The sequence below is a fragment of the Xenopus tropicalis genome, chromosome 2 (assembly GCF_000004195.4).
Source record: "Xenopus tropicalis strain Nigerian chromosome 2, UCB_Xtro_10.0, whole genome shotgun sequence".
Classification (NCBI taxonomy): domain Eukaryota; kingdom Metazoa; phylum Chordata; class Amphibia; order Anura; family Pipidae; genus Xenopus; species Xenopus tropicalis.
The window spans coordinates 112,460,046-112,480,232 of record NC_030678.2 but is presented as its reverse complement, the minus strand read 5'-3'; the positions used below and the strand labels follow the sequence as shown (position 1 = coordinate 112,480,232).

Sequence of the window (20,187 nt, the reverse complement as noted above, 5' to 3'; positions counted from 1 at the left end):
GGGAACGATCTTTTGTGCGACCATCGGATCGAAAATCGCCACGTGTGTAGCCACTTTAATACATGCCACATATTGAATTCACATATTGAATTATGCTGCACATAAATCAGTTCAGTCTGCAGACTATATCCCGGTCCAGATTTACAAAGTGGGCTGCCCTGGACCCCTGTCTCCGTGGTCACTGCCACTCCTCCTGTTCATGCAAGTGCAAATGCGCACACTTCTGGGTCTAGAGCACTGGGGATCGGTGCGTGGGGCATTAAATACTATCAGGTATCCCGCACTTCCCTAGTGCTTTCGACTCAATTTATAAGCAGTAGCTGGGCCTGGGTGGCATGCCGCTTCTTAAGTCCTGCTGCTGTAGGCCCGGGCCTTTGTGATCTTGCCAGAAATCTGGGCCTGACTGAATCTAAATTAAGTTCTAATTAGTCATGCATGATGTGAATTTAATAGGTGGCTGGTATTAAAGGGGTGAGCTGGCATGTATAGATGCAAACACCTAAGTGAATAGCATTGAAATAGACACAATTTTGTATTTTCAGCTTAAGCCTGTTTTCATAAATGAAAGCTAGAGGTTTTTAAAACTGGCTTCTCATGAAATTTGCAGTAGAATAATTAAATTCAGTTTAGTATTAACTGGGTTTCCATTTGGACAGTAGAAAACCATTGCATTCAATTGGGGATGAAGTTGATTATTCAGCAGACTGACAGCTGTGTGAGAAAAAAAGAGTCGAATTTCAGTGTATGCTCTTCCTAGCTGCCAAGTCTTTGCTTGTCTCACCAGATAAATGGGCATCAGCAATGTTTTTTTTGACCTGCTTGCAAGAAAAAGTGACTCTGGCTTTCATTTAATACTGTTTTTATTGTTATTTACTTTGGCGTAACATCTCCTGGGCAGTAACAAGCCTCTACTTATGGACAAAGTGAATGTGAAAAGCTTTTTTATTGGATTCATGAGAAGATGTACAAAGTAATATTTTCTGTTAAACTACTGCTGTCTGTATGTCATTAGTGTAACGCTATGCAACCTTTTTTCTTGGGTAGCAAAAAATATGGTGCTGTAAGGGGCACTGGGAGACCGACACTTGTTCCTACCTCCCAGTGCGCTGGTGCGCAGGAGCAATTCGGTGTGCATTCTGACGCAGTGCTCATCCAGGCCCATGAATGTGTAGTGATGCAGGTGCGAAATTCAAATAGTGCTCCTTTATTTGTTTTGGTTGCCTAAGTTTTTGGTGTATTCTGACATTGCTAAAGCCTTTATTGTATTGTTTCCTGCTGGTTTTGACTTTTGCCTGTTAACCTTTGCTGTGAATAGGATCCCTGTCAACTCCACCGCAGAAAGTTCTGGGGCCCCAAAAGGGAGATCGTGAAGACTAGGGCTGGCAGGGCTCTCCTGCTACACCTAAGAAGTTAGTTCTGGCAGTTTATGGGCTTCCCTATACTACACTTCCGCTGCACTCCAGCTATTTGCTATATTATTTGTCTAAATAGGAATTGCGTTAATTTATGCCTTTGCCCCGTCACTGTCCTTGTATAAAGCGATAAACAACTGGGAAACTCAGGATGCACACATTTGTTAGCAATTTACTAATTGGCACACATCTCTGTATCTGGCACAAGTGTTTATAGCCTGCGTAGACCACAATTTGATTGTATGGAATTCTGGAATGAAATGTTGCAATGCAGGTAAAACATGTTTATTTGCACCAGGATAAAATGAAAAAACAGCAGCACTCCGGAAATGTTGTAGAAAAAAGTGACTTTACTCAAGTGCACACAGCAACGTTTCGGGCATAAACCAGCCCTTTATCAAGCCTTGAGGCTTGATAAAGGGCTGGTTTATGCCCGAAACGTTGCTGTGTGCACTTGAGTAAAGTCACTTTTTTCTACAACATTTCCGGAGTGCTGCTGTTTTTTCATTTTATCCTGGATATTGTTTTACCCTGGCTGAGGGTTCAGCTTGCACCTGGGGCTACAATTAGCTGGTTTGTCCATTGTGTAGCACACCTTAATCAATTTGTTGATGTTTATTTGCACCAGTTCTTTGCACTTTAATAAATGATTCCTCATACGTCAAACACAGACTCATAAAATATTTTAGCTGTGTAATTAAGTAATTGTGTGTTTATGTCTGTGTAGTTTAAAAATTGCAGCCCTGATTTAAATATATAATTGCCAGAATTAAGCACATGAATTTTCTAAGCTCTGTATGCCTGAAAGGCCTTTTTCTGGCAATTTGTCTTAAGGTGGCCATACACGGGCCGACTATAGCTGCCGATATCGGTCCCTTGGACCGATTCGGCAGCTAATCAGCCCGTGTATGGGGAGAGCAGATCGGCCTGGCCGACCGATATCTGGCCTGAAATTGGCCAGATCTCGATCGGCCAGGTTAGAAAATCTGGTCGGATCGGGGACCGCATCGGCTCCGTTGATGCGGTCCCCGATCCGACTGCCCCATTGCCGCCCACATAATCCGATCGTCTGGCCCAGGGCCAAACGATCGGATTATTATTTTTTTTACCTAAATGGTCCCCGATATCGCCCACCCGTAGGTGGGGATATCGGGGGAAGATCCGCTCGCTTGGCGACATCGCCAAGCGAGCGGATCTGCTCGTGTATGGCCAGCTTTAGTGTTTCATGATTGCTACTTGATCTGGAACTTCCCTCATAGCCTCGTTGGTGTGAATTCTTTCTGTCTCACTTGCTTTACTTGGCAAATCATTTTGTTGCCACAGAGAAACAGTAATTTTTCTTGTGGCAGTCTGGTGAATTTTGTACAGATAAAATCTGCAGTATGTGAGTGCAACAAAACTTTAACAAAAAACTTATACTGATATTATTATTATTGCACTGGGCAAAACCACTTATAAATATTATTTGAAGGGAAGCAGCAAATGATGATTGTGACCTAAAACTCTATAGGGGTCATCTACAAATGAACCAGATATATGTGCAAGAGCACACAGGTGCAAAATATTAACTCTTAGTGCTCAGTCACTCAGCATCTGCAAAGAAGTCATACACTTAGGGGTAAGGGCAGGGCTCTGTACACCTGCCAGGGTTCTCTAAATTATTAGTGGTTTGGTAAAGAGTGGGATGAGGGATGCCTATTAGTTTTCCTGAGTGGTCCCTCATGAATACAAAACTGCTATACGCAGGCAGTGCTGTATTTATCTAAAAGGCTTACAGGGAGCACAATGGAGCAGAGGCATGTGCCATGGTGCAGCGGGGTGCCTGGGTACGAGGACATTTCATGGTGGGACAGAATGCAAAGTCCAAACATGGTGACTTGTGCCTTGTGGTGACAAGTTTATAATTACAGTACACCTGCTGCCTGTGGGAGATATAAAACATGGCTGGAAGAGTGACAATAGAAAAGGCGAAAAATCCACTTGAAATGCAAAAATGTGTGACAATTGATTGGGGTTCAAAATGGCATGTCTATTAACAAGCAGGGCCTGCCAAAAGTAAATCCTGGTGGTGCCCAAACTGTCCTTTGGTCATTCCCTTATGCAACCTAAATCCTTCAATGCATGACAGCCAAATGATGTTAGAGATTAAAGTTGAACAACTTCTAAAGGGCTGAAAGCTAGACACATGTAAATAGAAACCCCCCAATGCACCCCATCGTTATTGCTTTTCTGTGGTGCCTTGGTTTCCTGGATGTCTTGACTGGACATCACCATGTCGCATTCATAGAAAAACAGAAACATCACTCATGTATAAAATTCTGGCACTCTGCCTTTTATTTCAATAACAGGCTGATTTGTCCAGTGACAAATCAATATTTTAGGGGGGGAAAACTTGCTTCGTCAGGAAGGGGTTTGTTCCCCTCTTTGACTGTTCCTGCACAAGTAAGGCTAAAGGCTAGACACTACTTAACACAAACAATTAATAGTTAATATAGCTTACATATGGATGGGTCACATCCAAAGGACTTGTTAGTGTGAGGAACACTGTAGTTAAAATTCTTTTCTAACACTTCAATGAGAAAAGATCTTTAGAAAGATCTAAACAGACTTCTGAAAGTTTCCTCTGCAAGGTATATTGAAATAAAACATTTATGAATGTGTTTCAGTGCCGGAACTGGTAAGAAAGCTGTCAGAGAGAGGGGAAAATGAAATGAAATGTTACAATAACATGACAATGAGGTGTTATTTTATTGCTCAGTGTTTGTATGGAAATCTTCAGTCCCTCCTATAGCTCCCTTTAAGTCAGGGGTGGGCAAACTACGGCCCGTGGGCCACATCCGGCCCCTTGGCCTTTTAAATCCGGCCCGCCGACGACGCCAAGTCTCATCACGCGGGAATTAAAGAGACGAAGGGGGCGTATCGCTGGCCTGGCCCTGCCCCGGTCTGGCCCGGGGGTAAGTAAATGTGGCCCGTGAGCCAAAAAGTTTGCCCACCCCTGCTATAAGTATTGTCATTTAAAGATAAAATATGCAGCTTGCTCAGCTTAATCGACAGAGCAGTGTCTATGATCAGGAACTGGAGATTTTCGGCAGGTGGCCAAAATAAAATTCTCTGTTCTTCAGCAAGATATATATATAAAAAGATGCTCTCAGCATTTAGGCGTCTGCACAGTTTGAAGACAGGCTGTACGAGCACCTAGCAAGCTATTTTAATCAACTGAGGACTATTTTTACTTCTTGTACACTGCCTACCCAATGCAACCATGGTGTGCTGAGATATATTTATGGGGTGCCAGAATAAACAGGGCATGGTATGAACTTCTGACCCTGGTACAGAGAATCACATATGTTTGACAAAATATCACCAATAAGGAATCATTCAAGTCTTGTATACTAAACCAGTCATTCATGTTGTGCCTGCATGAGATGGGAAATTGTTTGGAGATGATGGTGACAGACTATAGACTTAGGGGTCCCTAACCTTATTTACCTCTGAGCCACACTCAGATGTAAAAAGTGTGGGGTGCCACACAAGCATGAAAACAGTTCCTTGGTGTTGCCAAATATACCAAGTGCTGTGATTGGATGTTTAGTAGCCCTCATGTAGACTGCCAGCCTGCAGAAGGCTCTGCTTAGAGCAAGCTAGTTTCTTTATGCCTCTGAAACTTTCATCCAAACCTTGAATTTTAAAATTAGCACTTACTTTGAGGTCATGGAGAGCAACATCAGAGGGGTAGCGAGTAAACTATTGCTCTCGAGCCACAGGTTGGGATCACTGCTCTAGACTCTAGAGCAGTGCTGTCCAACTGGCGGCCCCCCTCTGTGTTGCCCCCCACCTGTCCAGTACTGAGATTAACTGGCCCCCTGCATGGTTCTCACCTCAGATTCAGGCTGTAATCCCTCTGTATTGTTTAAAAATGTAATCCCCTGTGTTTTTCACACCTTTTAATACCTGCATTGTTCACCCCCTGCAGTGTTCACACCTCAGGCTCAGACTGTAATCACTCCCATTGTTCACTTCTTCACACCTCAGACATAGGTACTGTAGGCAGAGTATGGCACATACAGCCAGCATAGGGCAGGTAGAGTATGGCACACACAGGCAGCATAGGTCAGGGAGGGTATGGCACACACAGGAAGGGTAGGGCAGGCAGAGTATGGCACACACAGTCAGGGTAGGGCAGGCAGAGTATGGCACACACAGGAAGGGTAGTGCAGGCAGAGTATGGCACACAGAGGCAGCATAGGGAAGGCAGAGTATGGCACACACAGGCAGGGTAGGACAGGCAGAGTATGGCACACACAGACAGCATAGAACAGGCAGAGTCCTGCCTGTGTGTGCCATACTCTGCTTGCCCTATGCTGCTTGTGGGAGGTGAACCTGGCAGGGGTTTGTTGTGGGAGTTTGTTAGCAGTTGGAAATAGCCATTAAATGGTCCCTAAGGTGTGTAATTATGTACTGGGGGTTGCTCTGCTATCCACAGGGGAGGAGGAGGCATATGGAATTTAAGGGTATATCTTAATATGACATAATTCTTTCACATATGAATGATGGTTGATATCCCCACAGTAAGGACCAAGCATTTGGGATTTTGCTGTGCTACCACCATTGTGATAAAATAGGTGTGGTTTGAAGTGGGTGTGGTTTCAAAAGGGGGAGTGGTCAAAACTGGCTTCCATTAGCGGCCCTCCACCATGTATGCTAGAGAAATTCTGGCCCTCGGCACCGTAGAAGTTGGACAGCACTGCTCTAGAGGATATTAACTACAACAACTGCTTTCTGCCATCTGCACTTTAATCTGCATGAATTTTCTGGTCAGGCCTATAATATCACTAGATGCAGCTTGTCAGCCTTCACTAATCCCTTTCAAACCCCAAATGCATCTGTAGAACAACCTATCGGGAATAACTTAAGGTATAGATAGGGTGAAGTCTTACTGTGTTTAGAACTTCAGTCACTTTCAGGAGTGGTGATTTGCAAATCTAAACCATAGTTTTATGTTTTTTCTCAGTACCAATTTTAGTGGTATTCTACCATAATATCTTCTTTTGTTATAATGGTAACACCTGATGGCAGGACAAACCAAGCAGTACCACTAATTTTGAAGGTTATTACAGTATACTAGGATTGACAGGACAACTTTGGAAGGAGATTAGGATGACAGAATACAGTGGCTTTTAATAGACAAAGTCAAATTTGCTTGCAGATGATAATGGTATATCTTATCCAGAAAACTAGCCAAATTTAAATCTATACTTTTAATGATTTCCCTCTTATGTGTACAGTACCATGTACTTGATGTTAACTAAGCTGCATAAATCCATATCGGTGCTGAAATAATCCTATTTAATAATTAATTTAATGTTTTTAAGTAAAATTATAGTAATCCCAATTTCGGTAAAAAAGGTTTATCTGTAAAATTCCAGGTCCTGAGCACTCTGTATAATAGATTGCATACCCATATATAAAGAGAGAGATAGAAATAAGAGAAAGATTCACAGCAAGCAATTAGACATATATGATGCTCTGAATCACAATCAAATATATTATTTTGACTATAACATTGTCAGTATTTTAAACTAAAGAGATATACTGTATATATAGAAGGATTATTAACATTTAGCCCAAATACTGTCAAAACTAGTGAAAAAAACTAGTGGAAATTATACAAACTTCCCCTTTTGCTGTAAATTCCAATGTAAAGAGTGCATTTATACCAAAACTTTATACTTGAATGTACCTGGCAAAGTCCATTGAAATGTTAGAGAAGAAATCAGTGCTAATGTAGTAAACTTGCATAGGAATTGGCATGGTTATTAAATTTACCTAAGCACTTACTATCTGTGCTACTCTACCAGACTTTTTATAAGCTACACATTTATAAATATGGCTCAAAATGGAACATGCATATAAAAGAAACACATTTTCCAGCTTGGAATTCCTTTATGCAGAATGTAATATGCTTGGAAAGCTTGCATTGAAAGGGTTCAATAATTTAACTAACAGTTCATGGTTTCTGCCTTTTTTGATATTAGCTCTAAATGACTTAAATGTGCTCCCCAGGAGTGAAAAGCAATTAATTAGCTGAAAAAATCTAGTTGTTTATAAATATGAATGATTTTTCAGTTTTCTGCAGCACTAAAAATATTTTGCCATTGCACATTTCTGTACCCTTTGGATAATTATAATGCATGAGAGAAAGTGTGGAAGACTCAGATTTTGAAAACACAGCTGAGTACTTTACTGTCAGCAAAACAGCTCGGCGTGTCAATAGATCTGTTATGCATGGCCTGCTCAAAATAATTGGATATATAATGCCTAGGTAATACCTCCTTTTATACAACATTATTATTTGCTTAAAGCAACAATTTACATTTTTTTCAGAAATTACACTTTTTGGTACCAACATGGCATTACTGAGTAGTGTTTTATGCCTACTAAAAAAAACAACTTTAACTAACAGTTTCTTGTTGCTAGGGCCACTGACAGACAGAAACAATGGCAGGTTGGAGAGAAGCAGAATACAATGTTAAAATGCACACACACATACTTTGACACACTAAGGGGCAATTTTCTAACATTTTGTAAAATCTCATGTTAAAATACATAAAACATTACTAATGGACAAGAAAAAAAAAACCTGTGCTTCACTGTGTTCTAAGGCCAAATATGGCGCATAGGGGATAGTCTCTGGGGGAACAGTTAATCCAGTTGGGGGGGCTATGTGAAAGTCATGCACATTTATAATGCTGTGAAAAGATTTTATTTGAATTTGTAAAAAGATGTGTTTGCTTGAAAATAGCTACATAAAAATGAGTTCCCCTACTGTTTATACAACATCCATTTTTAAAAATGTTTTGCCACAGGAATTTGCCCCTTTGACTCCAATAGATTATAGGCAGTGCTATCCAACTGGAGGCCCGTGGCCTGCATCCAGCCCTTGGCCTCCCTTGTGTGGCCCCACATCTGTCTGGCTGGCGCGACTTTGCGTGAGCTTTAAATGGTATTAGTATTGAGATTAACTGCCCCCCTTCAGTGTTTACACCTCAGATTCACCATGTGTGTGCCATACTCTGCCTGCCCTATGATGCCTACGTGTGCCATATTCTGCCTGCTCTATGCTGCCTGTGTGCCATACTCTGCCTACCCTACCCTGCCTGTGTGTGCCATACTCTGCCTGCCTATGCTGCCTGTGTGCCATACTCTGCCTGCCCTATACTGCATTGTGTGTACCATACTCTTCCTGCCCTATGCTGCCTGTGTGTGCCATATTCTGCCTGCCCTACACTGCCTGTGTGTACCATACTCTTCCTGCCCTATGCTGCCTGTGTGTGCCATACTCTGCCTGCCCTACACTGCCTGTGTGTACCATACTCTTCCTGCCCTATGCTGCCTGTGTGTGCCATACTCTGCCTGCACAATGCTGCCTGTGTGTGCCATACTCTGCCTATTTGTGTCTGCCATACTCTGCATGCCCTACCCTGCCTGTCGATGTGGCGGGGCACTATTCTGGAAGTTTGTCCTCCAAAGATTTTTGGGGGGGGGGCTGGCACAGACATCAAGCACAGACATCATTCTGATGCCTGATGCCAAGAACTGGAAATAACAGCATCAAGACTTGGATGCATTGGGACCAATTCCATCACTTCCACAACAATTATGCTGGAATTATGTGAGAAAATGCTAAAATCTGGGCAAAAAAAACATTTTGAATTGCATCTTAAACTGGACTTTGCAAACTGCACTTGAGTACGTTATTGAACCCTATACAATATCCAATTTATTTTGCACACTAAATTAACAAATACCACTTGAGTGGTATGTTTTTGCAATAAAAACATAATAATAAAAGCAATACAATGATAGAAAAAATCTTTTCAAAAGTACATACAAACTGTATTTGTAAGTAAATGAGTCCTATACAATTTATTTATTATGCAAAATATTTAATACACCTGTATAAATGTAGTCCTTAGAATTAAAATGGCTCATTTACATCCACAAGCTCAGTTGTGGTCCCAACAATTTCCCCAGTCAGTTGTGTATAAGACCACTTTCATTAAAGGTACTTGCATCAAAAAGCGCTCATTGCGCTTCCCTATAGTTGTCACATAGGCACACTTGATGCATCAATTGATGCAATTAAGTTTGAAAGAATAGGGTGGCCACATCACTTGCATGCGGAACACTGGAAATGATGCCAAGCAGACTTCAAAAATATTCTGTGAAATTAGGCATGATCTGCAAAGAAGTGCACGTGCAGTTGCATCCATTTTGCAGTGCAATTGCATCAAGAAGATAGCCTGTTTATGACTGGAATGATGCCAGAATAATGGGCAAAAAATGCTGCATTATGGGAAAAAACATGGTGATTGCACTTTGTTTACTGCGCTTACTGCCCTATAGTTATATATTTTCATATTTCTTGCAAGGCATTATTATATTTAATGTGTGTCTTTCTGCACAGGCAACTCTTGAACTGAAAGTGCTCAGGGAAGAGGTGCTTCTTTCAACTGTCAGTAACAGCTATGGGAATTGGAATAATTCACAAAAGGCCTAGAGGAAGCCTTCAGGATGTTGTCTTAGAGATAACAACTGCTTAGTGAAAATGGCTTTCAGTGTGCCAGACCTCATGATGAGTAATACTCCACACTAAACAAGACTCCATATTTCATAAAGCAATTTATAGTTCATAAAAGTGATAAAATGTACCTGTCACTTTGGACTCCTAAGGATTCTTCCTGAACTGCCTGCTGAGAAAAAAAAAGATCAAATATGTTTATTTTATATTCCAAACAGAAAACAGAAGATTAGTGTTTCTTGCTAGCCAAGACTATAAAATACATTACTTTAAAACATAATCCCATGACAATTAAGCATGCCATAATGACCCTATATACCTTTTAGGGCAATTCTTGTATGAAGCAAATGATCAGTAACAAATATTTCATATGTTAGTTACTATGTGCAAAGTACCATTACAATTATTATTAGTGCAAAATTTACAGAAAACAATTACCATTCAAAAAAGTTTCCTAAACAGTCCTTTTTCAGGGTGAGTGCTCAAAATCAGTGTATGCGATTTGAGCCTTGCATTTCCCTGTGCTAGTGACACTTTTCTTCTCCATAGCTCTGACCTTGTTCCACATCACAAGTGAGACAGACATTTAGTTCTGATTTTTCCATTATCGTTGTTTTATATTTGTCATACTGATATTGTAACCCTATCTTGGCTAAAACTGCCTTGTCCAGCTAGTGATGGTAAAACATGGGTTACTCAGGAATGAATTTACCCAGATGGGCCCTTGCTAGGTGGAAGACTAAGGTAAATTATAATAAAAATAGGATGCCAAAGGTTCTTGCAAACAAAAAAGGCCTTATTGTCAAAGCACCACAACTTTACTACTCACAGATCAATTGAGGTAGTATTGTTGTGCAGTCAGATACAGTCATAGGTAGAGAAGAGTTCTGCAACATCACAGTGAAGATTTGCTAAAAATGTTAAGAGACACCTTTTTAAGGCTACCAGCTAGTGGTCCAGATCCCCTCCAGTACAATCTGCTCAGGCATTGACGATATACTAGAGTCTTAAATCACACTGTGGTCCCTTCCCTTTAGGTCAGTATGTCTAAGGGAGAGCTATATCCAGCTATTAATCCTTGGGTGGAGCACAAAACTGCTCTTTCTAGTCATGCCTTACTATCTTACGTTCCTAGAAGAAATTAGTCCTGTAATCTGACTAAACCTTGTTCACAGGTTCCTGTTAGGGGTGATTCTGCACCCCTGGCTGGCCTTCCAGTGTGGCCCCTTCTTACTCCCTGCACCTGTGGATAGGAGCTTCAGTGCAGTTTGGTGTGGGGTTGCATCAAGGCAGAGAGTGGACTTGCGCTCTATGAACTAGAAGAGCCCACATTCAGATTGAAAAATATGTATTTCAGGATTTTTCCAGGAAAATTTCCAGGAAATTTCCAGGAGCTGCTTTTTGCCACCCGTGGTAACTTTCAGGGTGCTGGCACCTGAGGCAAGTTTCTTAACTCTCCTCATGGGAGCAGCACCCTTGGTCCTTGTTCCCTGACTTTCTCTAGAGGGGTGTCCCTTTAGGTCAGAACTCTTTACTGGGTCATGTTGACATAAGGCTCCCCAGACACATCTACCTGGGTCAGAAGATAAGGGCCAAAGAGATTGGACCACCCAATTCCAATCACTATATTAAAATGTGACAGGAAATGGTCAATGCATCTATGAGCCAATAACAAAGCTATGTAAATAAGGTAACTTAGATACACAAGCTACTAGGGGAATAGAATTTGTAGGGGATTTACAGGGACTATTAATCCTATGGGTCCCAACAGTATAACATATGAAATGAGCTAGAATTACTAGAACTAATGTTAGACATTAATTTTACCTCTGTGGTTACATAGAAAATACATTGATGAGAGATTATACTATACTCAAATCTGGAGAACTAGGGTGTGTAATGACCAAAACTGATTAACACAGCCAAAGACATATGCTAGTGACTTAGATGTCATTATACTCAGTTGTTTTGTGGTGTGTTCAACATAGACCTTTATATTTATACTTCTAGTTTTGTTCAGTACAGTACTGGTCACAGTTAAAGAAGAACTAAAGCGTAACAAAGAAGTAGGCTAGAAATGCTGCTCATTATGTTTTGGGGTACTGTACCAGTCCAAGCAATAAAGCTTTGTGCCTTTGAAGATGCCCCCAGTAGCTCCCAGTCTTCTTTTCTGCTGATTCACTGCACATGCTCTGTGCTGCTGTCACTTACCTGAGCTTATGGATCCACTCAAATTATACAGTATGCATAGAATAGAAATATCACAATATAAGGCTGATAAGTAATTAATTCAAATTCTTGTTACATGACAGTTCAGAAATAAAACCTAATTTTCTGCTTGGTGATTTGCAACAGCACCTAAGCTTAGCTTCTTAATTAATGATGGTGACTGTCAGTTCTCTGATTTAGTTGCTTAAGCAAAGACCATGGCCCATACATAGGTCTTTGTTTATATTCTTATATTCAACTACCCAAAAGTAAGAGACAATATCATTGACTTGTTTCGCTACCAGCTTTATAACATGAATGCCATTCAGACAATGTGCCCACACATTGTCCAACATCTGACAACTGTTGTAATCACCAACAAAGATGTGCGGGAAAAGAAGACAAGTTATAAAAGGTTTGGTTAAGGTCATCCAGTAGGAATCCTATACTATCAAAGACCCTACTACTGAGTTGGGGAAAAGGCTATACATCAACTTTAGGGCACTGAAAAGATGAAGAGAATATGGTGCTTGTAAATGACTCTTTCCTTGTGGCCTGCCTAGAAGACTAAATTGAAAAGACCACGTTCTTTATATTTGAAGCTTTCTGTCACATCCATCAATGTCAAAGCATAAGCATGTTGGTTGACAAGCTGAATATGACTCCAGAAGAAGCTGAAAGGTGGACTGTCAGTTTAATTTGTAATGCAAGACTGGATGTAAAGATACATTGTGAACTGGGCCACGTCATTATGAGAAACAATGCTGTCCCTTCCTATCAGCAAGAGATTGAAAGACAGAAGACTTGATTTCTGTAGCCAAATGCTGGCTATGAATACTAAGAAGTAAATAAAACGAAACAAAAAATCAGAAGAAGGACACCACCCTGGGAAGCTCAAGATTTGGATTGTACTGATTTATCTATTTTATGTGAACTTTCCAGCAGTTCTAAGTTTATTTCTCCTTCTGTGAATGGGGTAAAAATGTAGGATATAGATGTTTTCTTTAAAGGTAAAGTTTATTGACATTTAAAGCAAAAAATGTATATTAAATTACACATTACTTTTTATTCCAAGCCCAACCAGGGTGGCTAAACCCTATCAAATTCAAATTACTTATCACCCTTTGACTGCAACCACATAAGCCCAATTTTAAGGTCTTTCCATACTCTTTGCTTCAATACCCAGCATTATCCCCAGGCTTATCAATATATCAATATCTTTAATTTGTATGCACATGCCTGCATACAAATACACATGAGAACAAAAAACTTTTTCCTGCAACCAGGTAAAAATATATTAGTGTTTCTGTTTTTACTTGATTTTTAATGCAACACAAGTGATATACATGTATGAATGAAGAAAAACAAAAGGTCTTCATGAGTCACTTATGGGCAGCAAGGTGGCTTAGTCTGTAGCATTTCTGCCTAGTAGCACTGGGTTCCTGAGTATAATTCTAGATTGGACACTATCTGCAAGAAATGTGTATGTTCTCCCTGTGTTTCTCCAGGTACTCCAGTTTTTTTTCCATACTCCACTGGGGCAGGGAATGATGTATAATCTCTGTAAAGCATTACTTAAATGCACCACTGCTATATGAATACCAGTAAATAAATAAAGCACAGTGACACTGCAAACAGAGTTCTACCCCCACAAAACAAGATGCATTTGACACAAAGCCTTGTTGAGTCCCTTTAAGTCGATAAATCAACACAGCTCTGCTTCAGGTCTGTAGAAAACAAGTTTCTGGCAAAAGCAGTGATTGTAAGCTTTGTTACTCTCTAGAGACTCCATCATGCTAAAACCCTTTGATGGGAAAATAATTGCTTAAAAAACTGAGGGTGGTGCCGGGTCACTGAGTTTGCAGAGTTCAATGTATTGATAAAAACCTTACTCTGTCTTTGAAAAAAGCAAAACATTTTGTAAACTAAATATTACAATTCTGTAAATTGAATAATTTAAAAAGTTGTCTTTAGTGGCTATATGGTTAATTGGCATGGGTGTGCTAGAGAGAGCACACATAGTCCTATTTTCACATATATTTAGTTTAGATATAGGAACATAGTTATAAAGAGAAAGTTCTTTACAAATTCATTCATGTTTTGCAGCAGTTTTTTTTAGAATGATATGATATATTATTAATATGCCCACCAGGAGTCATTTTATAAACATTTCCTACAGCAGTCTGTTAACGAAAGGACTCTTCAAGAAGCAGGTAATGAGGTAATAAAAAAATAATCGTTAGAGTATTCATTGGATCAATTTATAAAGACCTTTTTTTCCATCTTAATGATTATTTGGCAATTTTCCATCATTGGGCATCAAAGCAAATTATCTATTGCTACCAGTGGTACAGAAAAGACGCTGTGTACTGCTGAACATCAGTTATTTTAGCTCATGTATCACAAAGCTGTGCCATTTCTGTATTCTTAAGGCCATTGTTTATGGGGTTTTTTGACTTTCTGGTGGTAGATGTGTCTATATAACTGAGAAACATGCACACAAATCTTTATTAACAACTTTACTGACAAATACTGTATGTTTCACAAATTTTAAACTATGACACTGACCCATAGTTGATACAATAGTCCATTGCCCTTATAGAGGCTTCTGAATAGTTGTTTCTGCTCCAGGAGAAGATGAAGGGAACAGAACTCAGCAAAGATCACGTGCTCCTTTATTCACAATGTGAACAATGTTAGGTATATGGCCAAGAAATCTGTGAAATCTCTATATTTTTATCATACATGTGAAAATGTGGGGCCCCAGATTGAGAAAGTTCTGCTATATTCAGCAAAATACCTACCCCTTTTCAATTTTTTTTTAACCAAAACTTGTTAGGTGAATGTTTGGACCTAAAACCAAATGTAAAACAACATAATGTAAACTTTCACCTCATTATATATATTTCCAATAGCTTTTTTACATTTTTTTTGTTTAAATAGCCTTTTTTTCCCAAGAATATCTTAGAAAAACCTAAGGTATCCTAAGGCACCCACAGAAAAACTATGAATAGTGGATCTTTGGGACAATTGTTCTGTTTAGTCAGAATTACAAAAAAGTAAGGTAATTTTATCTGTGGTCACAAACCATAACAATTCCAGTATATCAACCCATCCTGACCCCTCAGGAAATGTAGTTGAGGTTCATCTCCTAGTCCTTTAATAAGTATATCTGGGGTTCAGTTGCACAGTGTATTGGAACAGATAATGTAGGTGACAATGAGAACAGGTTACCAAGAGGTGCACTAGTATCCTTTAGGAGTTAGAGACGGGCTGTTTTTAATAACCAAAATTCTGTAAAGGAAGGAGTTGGCATATGAAAGTTGGTTGTTAAATGGCTCATGTTTATAGATAATAAAACCAGTGTGGAAATTGGTGTGGCTAACAGCAGCAATTATAGAGGGGCACTACCGTGAGATGCCTGGGCAGAGAGAAAGCTGTTAAGGTCAGCCTTTCCATGTTTCATGACTTAAGGCTTTAAGAAGAGGCTGAAGTGTCAGGTTCAAGTAACAGGGCTTGATACCAGCAACAGCCAGAACTGGAGTGGAGAGGAGAGAATGGTAATAAGATGTGGGGTTGATGACAATAGCTTCAGTCAAAGGGTCAGCAAAATTGGTATGTGAGTGGCAGTAGGGAGGGCAGCCAGAGATATATTCAAAAACTAAACGGGGACTAATAAGATGTGGGGTTGATGACAATAGCTTCAGTCAAAGGGTCAGCAGAATTGGTATGTGAGTGGCAGTAGGGAGGGCAGCCAGAGGTATATTCAAAAACTAAACGGGGACTAGGCAAAGGAAAGGTGGTGCAAGGGGATGGCTGCAGAAGCTAAAACAAAGGGGAATGCTCTGTGTGGGGATCACAGGTAACAGAGTTTCCAGCTAAAGGGGTGGTGGGAAATATGCATATATGGACAATTAATATGAGGGTAAAAAGAGGTTTTGCTTTTGTTCTACAACAATATGACCAAAGGCACTGACAACTTTATTGTATATATAAGTGTAATTAAAAGTACTATATTAACCCTACAGCATCGTTGTCTTTCCCTCACTGGCTGGGAAAAATTTCCAAAGGAAAATATTCATTTTTGTTCTTCATATACTTGCATTGTTTTGAATAACTGCAACCGCATGTCAGCCGCATCATTAAAGATTTTAAACATCAATCTCAACATTTTTTACATAAACTAGTGGAATTATATCTCATTTCATTATTACCTTAGAGTTCTGATGCTTGGTTATTTAAATGTGCTGGATCTTGCTGCTCTGCATCGCAATGCAATTTCCTTTCAGCTTTAATTTATGCATTTCTCCTGTCTCAGCAGGGCTCAACAGCACACACCACCCTTTGGATTTTTATGAATCCCTGTGGACTAAGAGCTTGGGCCTTGTGGATGAACATGGTCTACTCACACAGGCAAGCACAAAGGCCTTTTTATACAGTCTTGGCAGTGGGAATACAGATGGACTGTCCTGGCTATAAATGTTCACATACTTTTAAACACAGAAACCTAATCCAGAAGAATGTTTGTCATGAAACAGTGAAAACGGTATGTCAGAGAAACTTTGAATTTATTTGCACAGCCAGCAAACTCGTTTTTTAAAAAGTTCTTCTGTACGTAATGTATACAGATATCTCTACAGAATCTGGAAACTGGCCTTTCACCAAAATTAAGCTACATGATATTTTGTGAGAATTTCACCACAATCATATAAAAGCCATACAGAATAAGCCACAGAACAATTTCTGCAAAGAAATGTTTTGTTTTTAAAAGTTAAGAAGGAATTTCCTTATTTCACAGAAATTCAACAAGGATAACTTGGGACCCTAATTTAACTTAATGGTTAAGCCCTGTGTAGCACATCAAGACCTTTTCAAGCACCGCAGGGCCCAGATATTGACATGGCAACCTGTTCTGGCTCCATCCAAGAGACCCTAGCCAGAGTCTTACTGGGGGCCAGGGACCAGATATTGCTGCTTAAAAATAAAACAGAAAACACTGGGCATCAGTGCCTGCCAAGTCTGAAATTTACCAGGGTACCCACATTATATCCAACTGCGCCTCCCTTATTGCAGCCCTGCATTTTAATACTAATTACTAACAGGCTTAATAATTGGTGTCCAAACTGAAGGTTTTATTGGTAACAAAAAAGGCTAGATTTTTTATACTGTTAAGTAATACTGGGAAAATTTAGCCCCTGATGATTTTTACCAGGGGTTTTACAGAAAGAATATTTGTTATACCAATACACTTTTGTGTGTGTGAGTTTATTTGTGTTTGTGGCATATTTGCAACTCACTGTTCAGCACAGGTAAAGGCAAGTTTAGCTTATGAAGTGTATGTAGCTGATAGCTGGAGGGTACATTAGCAATATAATCCACTGTATGAAAAGGATCATATATTTAACATTAAACAGTAGAGCCATGTCTACTGATCCAGGTTACAGAATTAGGTCCACAGTCAAGCTATGTACCCCTATGCACCTGGGCATTTAATCATAGTAACCCATCAGTGATTAGCATTTTTCCCAAGGTACAGGTACAAAAGAAAAATCTGATTAGTTGCTATGCCCAGATGGAAATTTGACAATAAATTATAAACAACCTCCACTTATCACGTGACAAGGAGCAATCAAAACACTGAAGAATTCAAAATTACAGCATATGGGTCATTCAATTTTACTTGCAGGTATGCAAAACCTAGGCTAACTGCCAGTGCTAAACTACTAAATGAAAAACATACTATTACAAACTCAAAAACATAGTACCCATGGCTCATATTCTTTCCCTACATTTAAAAACAAACTAGGCTTTTACATAGCTAAGCAATAAAGAAAAGGAAACCAAAAAGAATTTTATATTTTATCGTTACATCTAAATAGGAAACTAATCAAAAGGTGGGGCAGATAAAGTCAAAAGTACTGCTACATACACAATACCTAATTAAGAGTTAGCCCGGGTGTCCAAACCCCTATGCCTATGATTAAGTGCCCAGATGCCCGAAACGCGTCAGGCGTCCTGTTTTTAAAGATGTGAATAAAGGTTTAAAGCTTTTACATCTCGTGGCTGTCTGGTGTGCTTTTAAGCTGAATACAACTGAATAGGCTTTTACATACTCCAAGACACCAGGCTCTTAGCAAAGCACAGAGCTGAACAATTAGACAAATCTTGGGTAATGTAACACAACCCATAAGGCTTTTCCACAGGTAAGGATGAGAAAGTTATTGCCAAGGGTATAAGACTTTACAGAGATTTATCCTTCGCAGTCCATATTTTAAGTAGCTTTCAATCTGTCAAGTCAGGTACAAGGTCTCTGATTCTCAAATGGCAATTAGCTGTTCTGTTCTTTTAACTGCGTGCATAAAATATATGACAGTAACAACGTTTACAGAAAAAAAGCATTTTATCTGATTGATTAATAGCAGGATAATTAAATTAGTCTACTTAAAGAAGTAAAGAAGATCCAGCTCAACCTGTTACAGTGATAGATTGCCTTACGTACAATGGTGCTGGGAAGATCAACTATAAAAACCTGGGGCACAATTTAATGTAATTCACTGGCATGGGTCTTCACACTCACACAGTGGAAATACATTCCAAATGTGTGTAATGACACACATCCTAGGCTGATATTCTAAAACATTCGATTGTAGGCCTGTAGGCTGGTCCCAAGCTGGTCCCAAACTTGACTAGGATATCCACAAAGCTCTTTGTATGACATCTTGTGTTATAATTATCAGGCCTACAAAAATAGAGGATAACAGGCTCATAACACAGAAACTCTGTGGGGTTACTTGGAAGGGTTGAACTTGATGGACTTTTTTCAACCCTATGTAACTATGTGACCAAATATATATATAAATAATATATATATATAAATAATATATATATATATATATATATATACACACACACACACACACACCCCATTACTTATACCTATATACTGTAAATTGACTCTCAAATCTTCCAAAATTAATTTATGTCATTACCTGATCAATATCCTCCTCATCGCTGCTTAGCTTCAAGTCATCTTCCAACATCCTACAAAAAAATAAAAAGTATTATAGATGGTGAAAAGGCACTTTTGTCTGGCTATAAAAGGATTGCAGTGTGGATTTTTTTTATATTTGTATTAAAGCATATACCTATGAAGAATTCATTCATATTTTTTCCCAAATACAATTTTATATCTATCCACCTATGTCAGATTTACCAGATGTACAAATTTAATCTTTTGCCAAAAACTTCAGTCATGGTCCTTCAGACTGACCACCAAGACACCACCCAAACCCTGGATGGCCCAGATAGAAGATGAGAAAAGTGGGTAAAAAATGGTCAAAACAGGACATCAGTATTGGTAGCAAATATGAGAAAATGCACCAATTAGCCTGTCTACAGGAAAAAAACAGTAGATCACTGTACGTGACACACAGAAGAGTATACTGCATATGTCCCCTGATCCACTTGCATTCTCTGCAATTTTCAATTCCTTATTGCACTTATAACCAAACTTACAGCATTGTCCTTTCTTTTCCTTTAATCCTTTTCCTTTATGTTTCTAACAAGAGGCAAAAGTAACCGTACCATGTAGCAAATCACCAGTGTTTCCCAGTTCATTCTTGGTGAAACAGATACAGAGGAATGGTCAATACATAGCTACATGCAAAGCAGTTTATTTGCCTAACAACATGGGTATTGGTCATATTTGTGGTATCCTCTGAGATCCTGCAATTTAATTTTTTAAGGCATGACCATCACCCATTGGCATAACAACCACTGACACAGTGACCACAACAGGCACATGATGACATTTTATCAAATATGTAATAGACCAGCACTTACATAAAACTTCTTGCTTCTTGTTACCTCTTATTGAAACCAAAGACTAACTTATTCAGTGTTCCTAGAAAGTTCCTATGATGTTATATGGTAATGTCCAACCAGGTATGCAGGCAACTTAGGTACCACAAAAAAGTGGGCAAAAGG

General features: G+C 39.4%; 1 protein-coding gene and 1 pseudogene across 4 annotated transcripts in view; one reads left to right on the top strand and one right to left on the bottom strand.

Moving 5' to 3' along the window:
• aff3 (AF4/FMR2 family member 3) overlaps positions 1–20,187 on the bottom strand; it is a 135,051-nt gene that overhangs the window by 29,133 nt on the left and 85,731 nt on the right. For 3 of the 4 annotated variants that reach the window (XM_031897011.1, XM_031897012.1, XM_031897013.1), the window contains 2 exons: positions 19,191–19,242; positions 10,125–10,165 (listed from right to left, as the gene is read on the bottom strand). In XM_031897011.1, the coding sequence (XP_031752871.1) occupies positions 10,125–10,165; positions 19,191–19,242 (93 nt within the window). The remainder of the gene's footprint in view (positions 1–10,124; positions 10,166–19,190; positions 19,243–20,187) is intronic. The other variant, XM_031897014.1, reaches the window with a different exon arrangement.
• Positions 12,376–13,189, top strand: LOC105946651 (annotated as a pseudogene).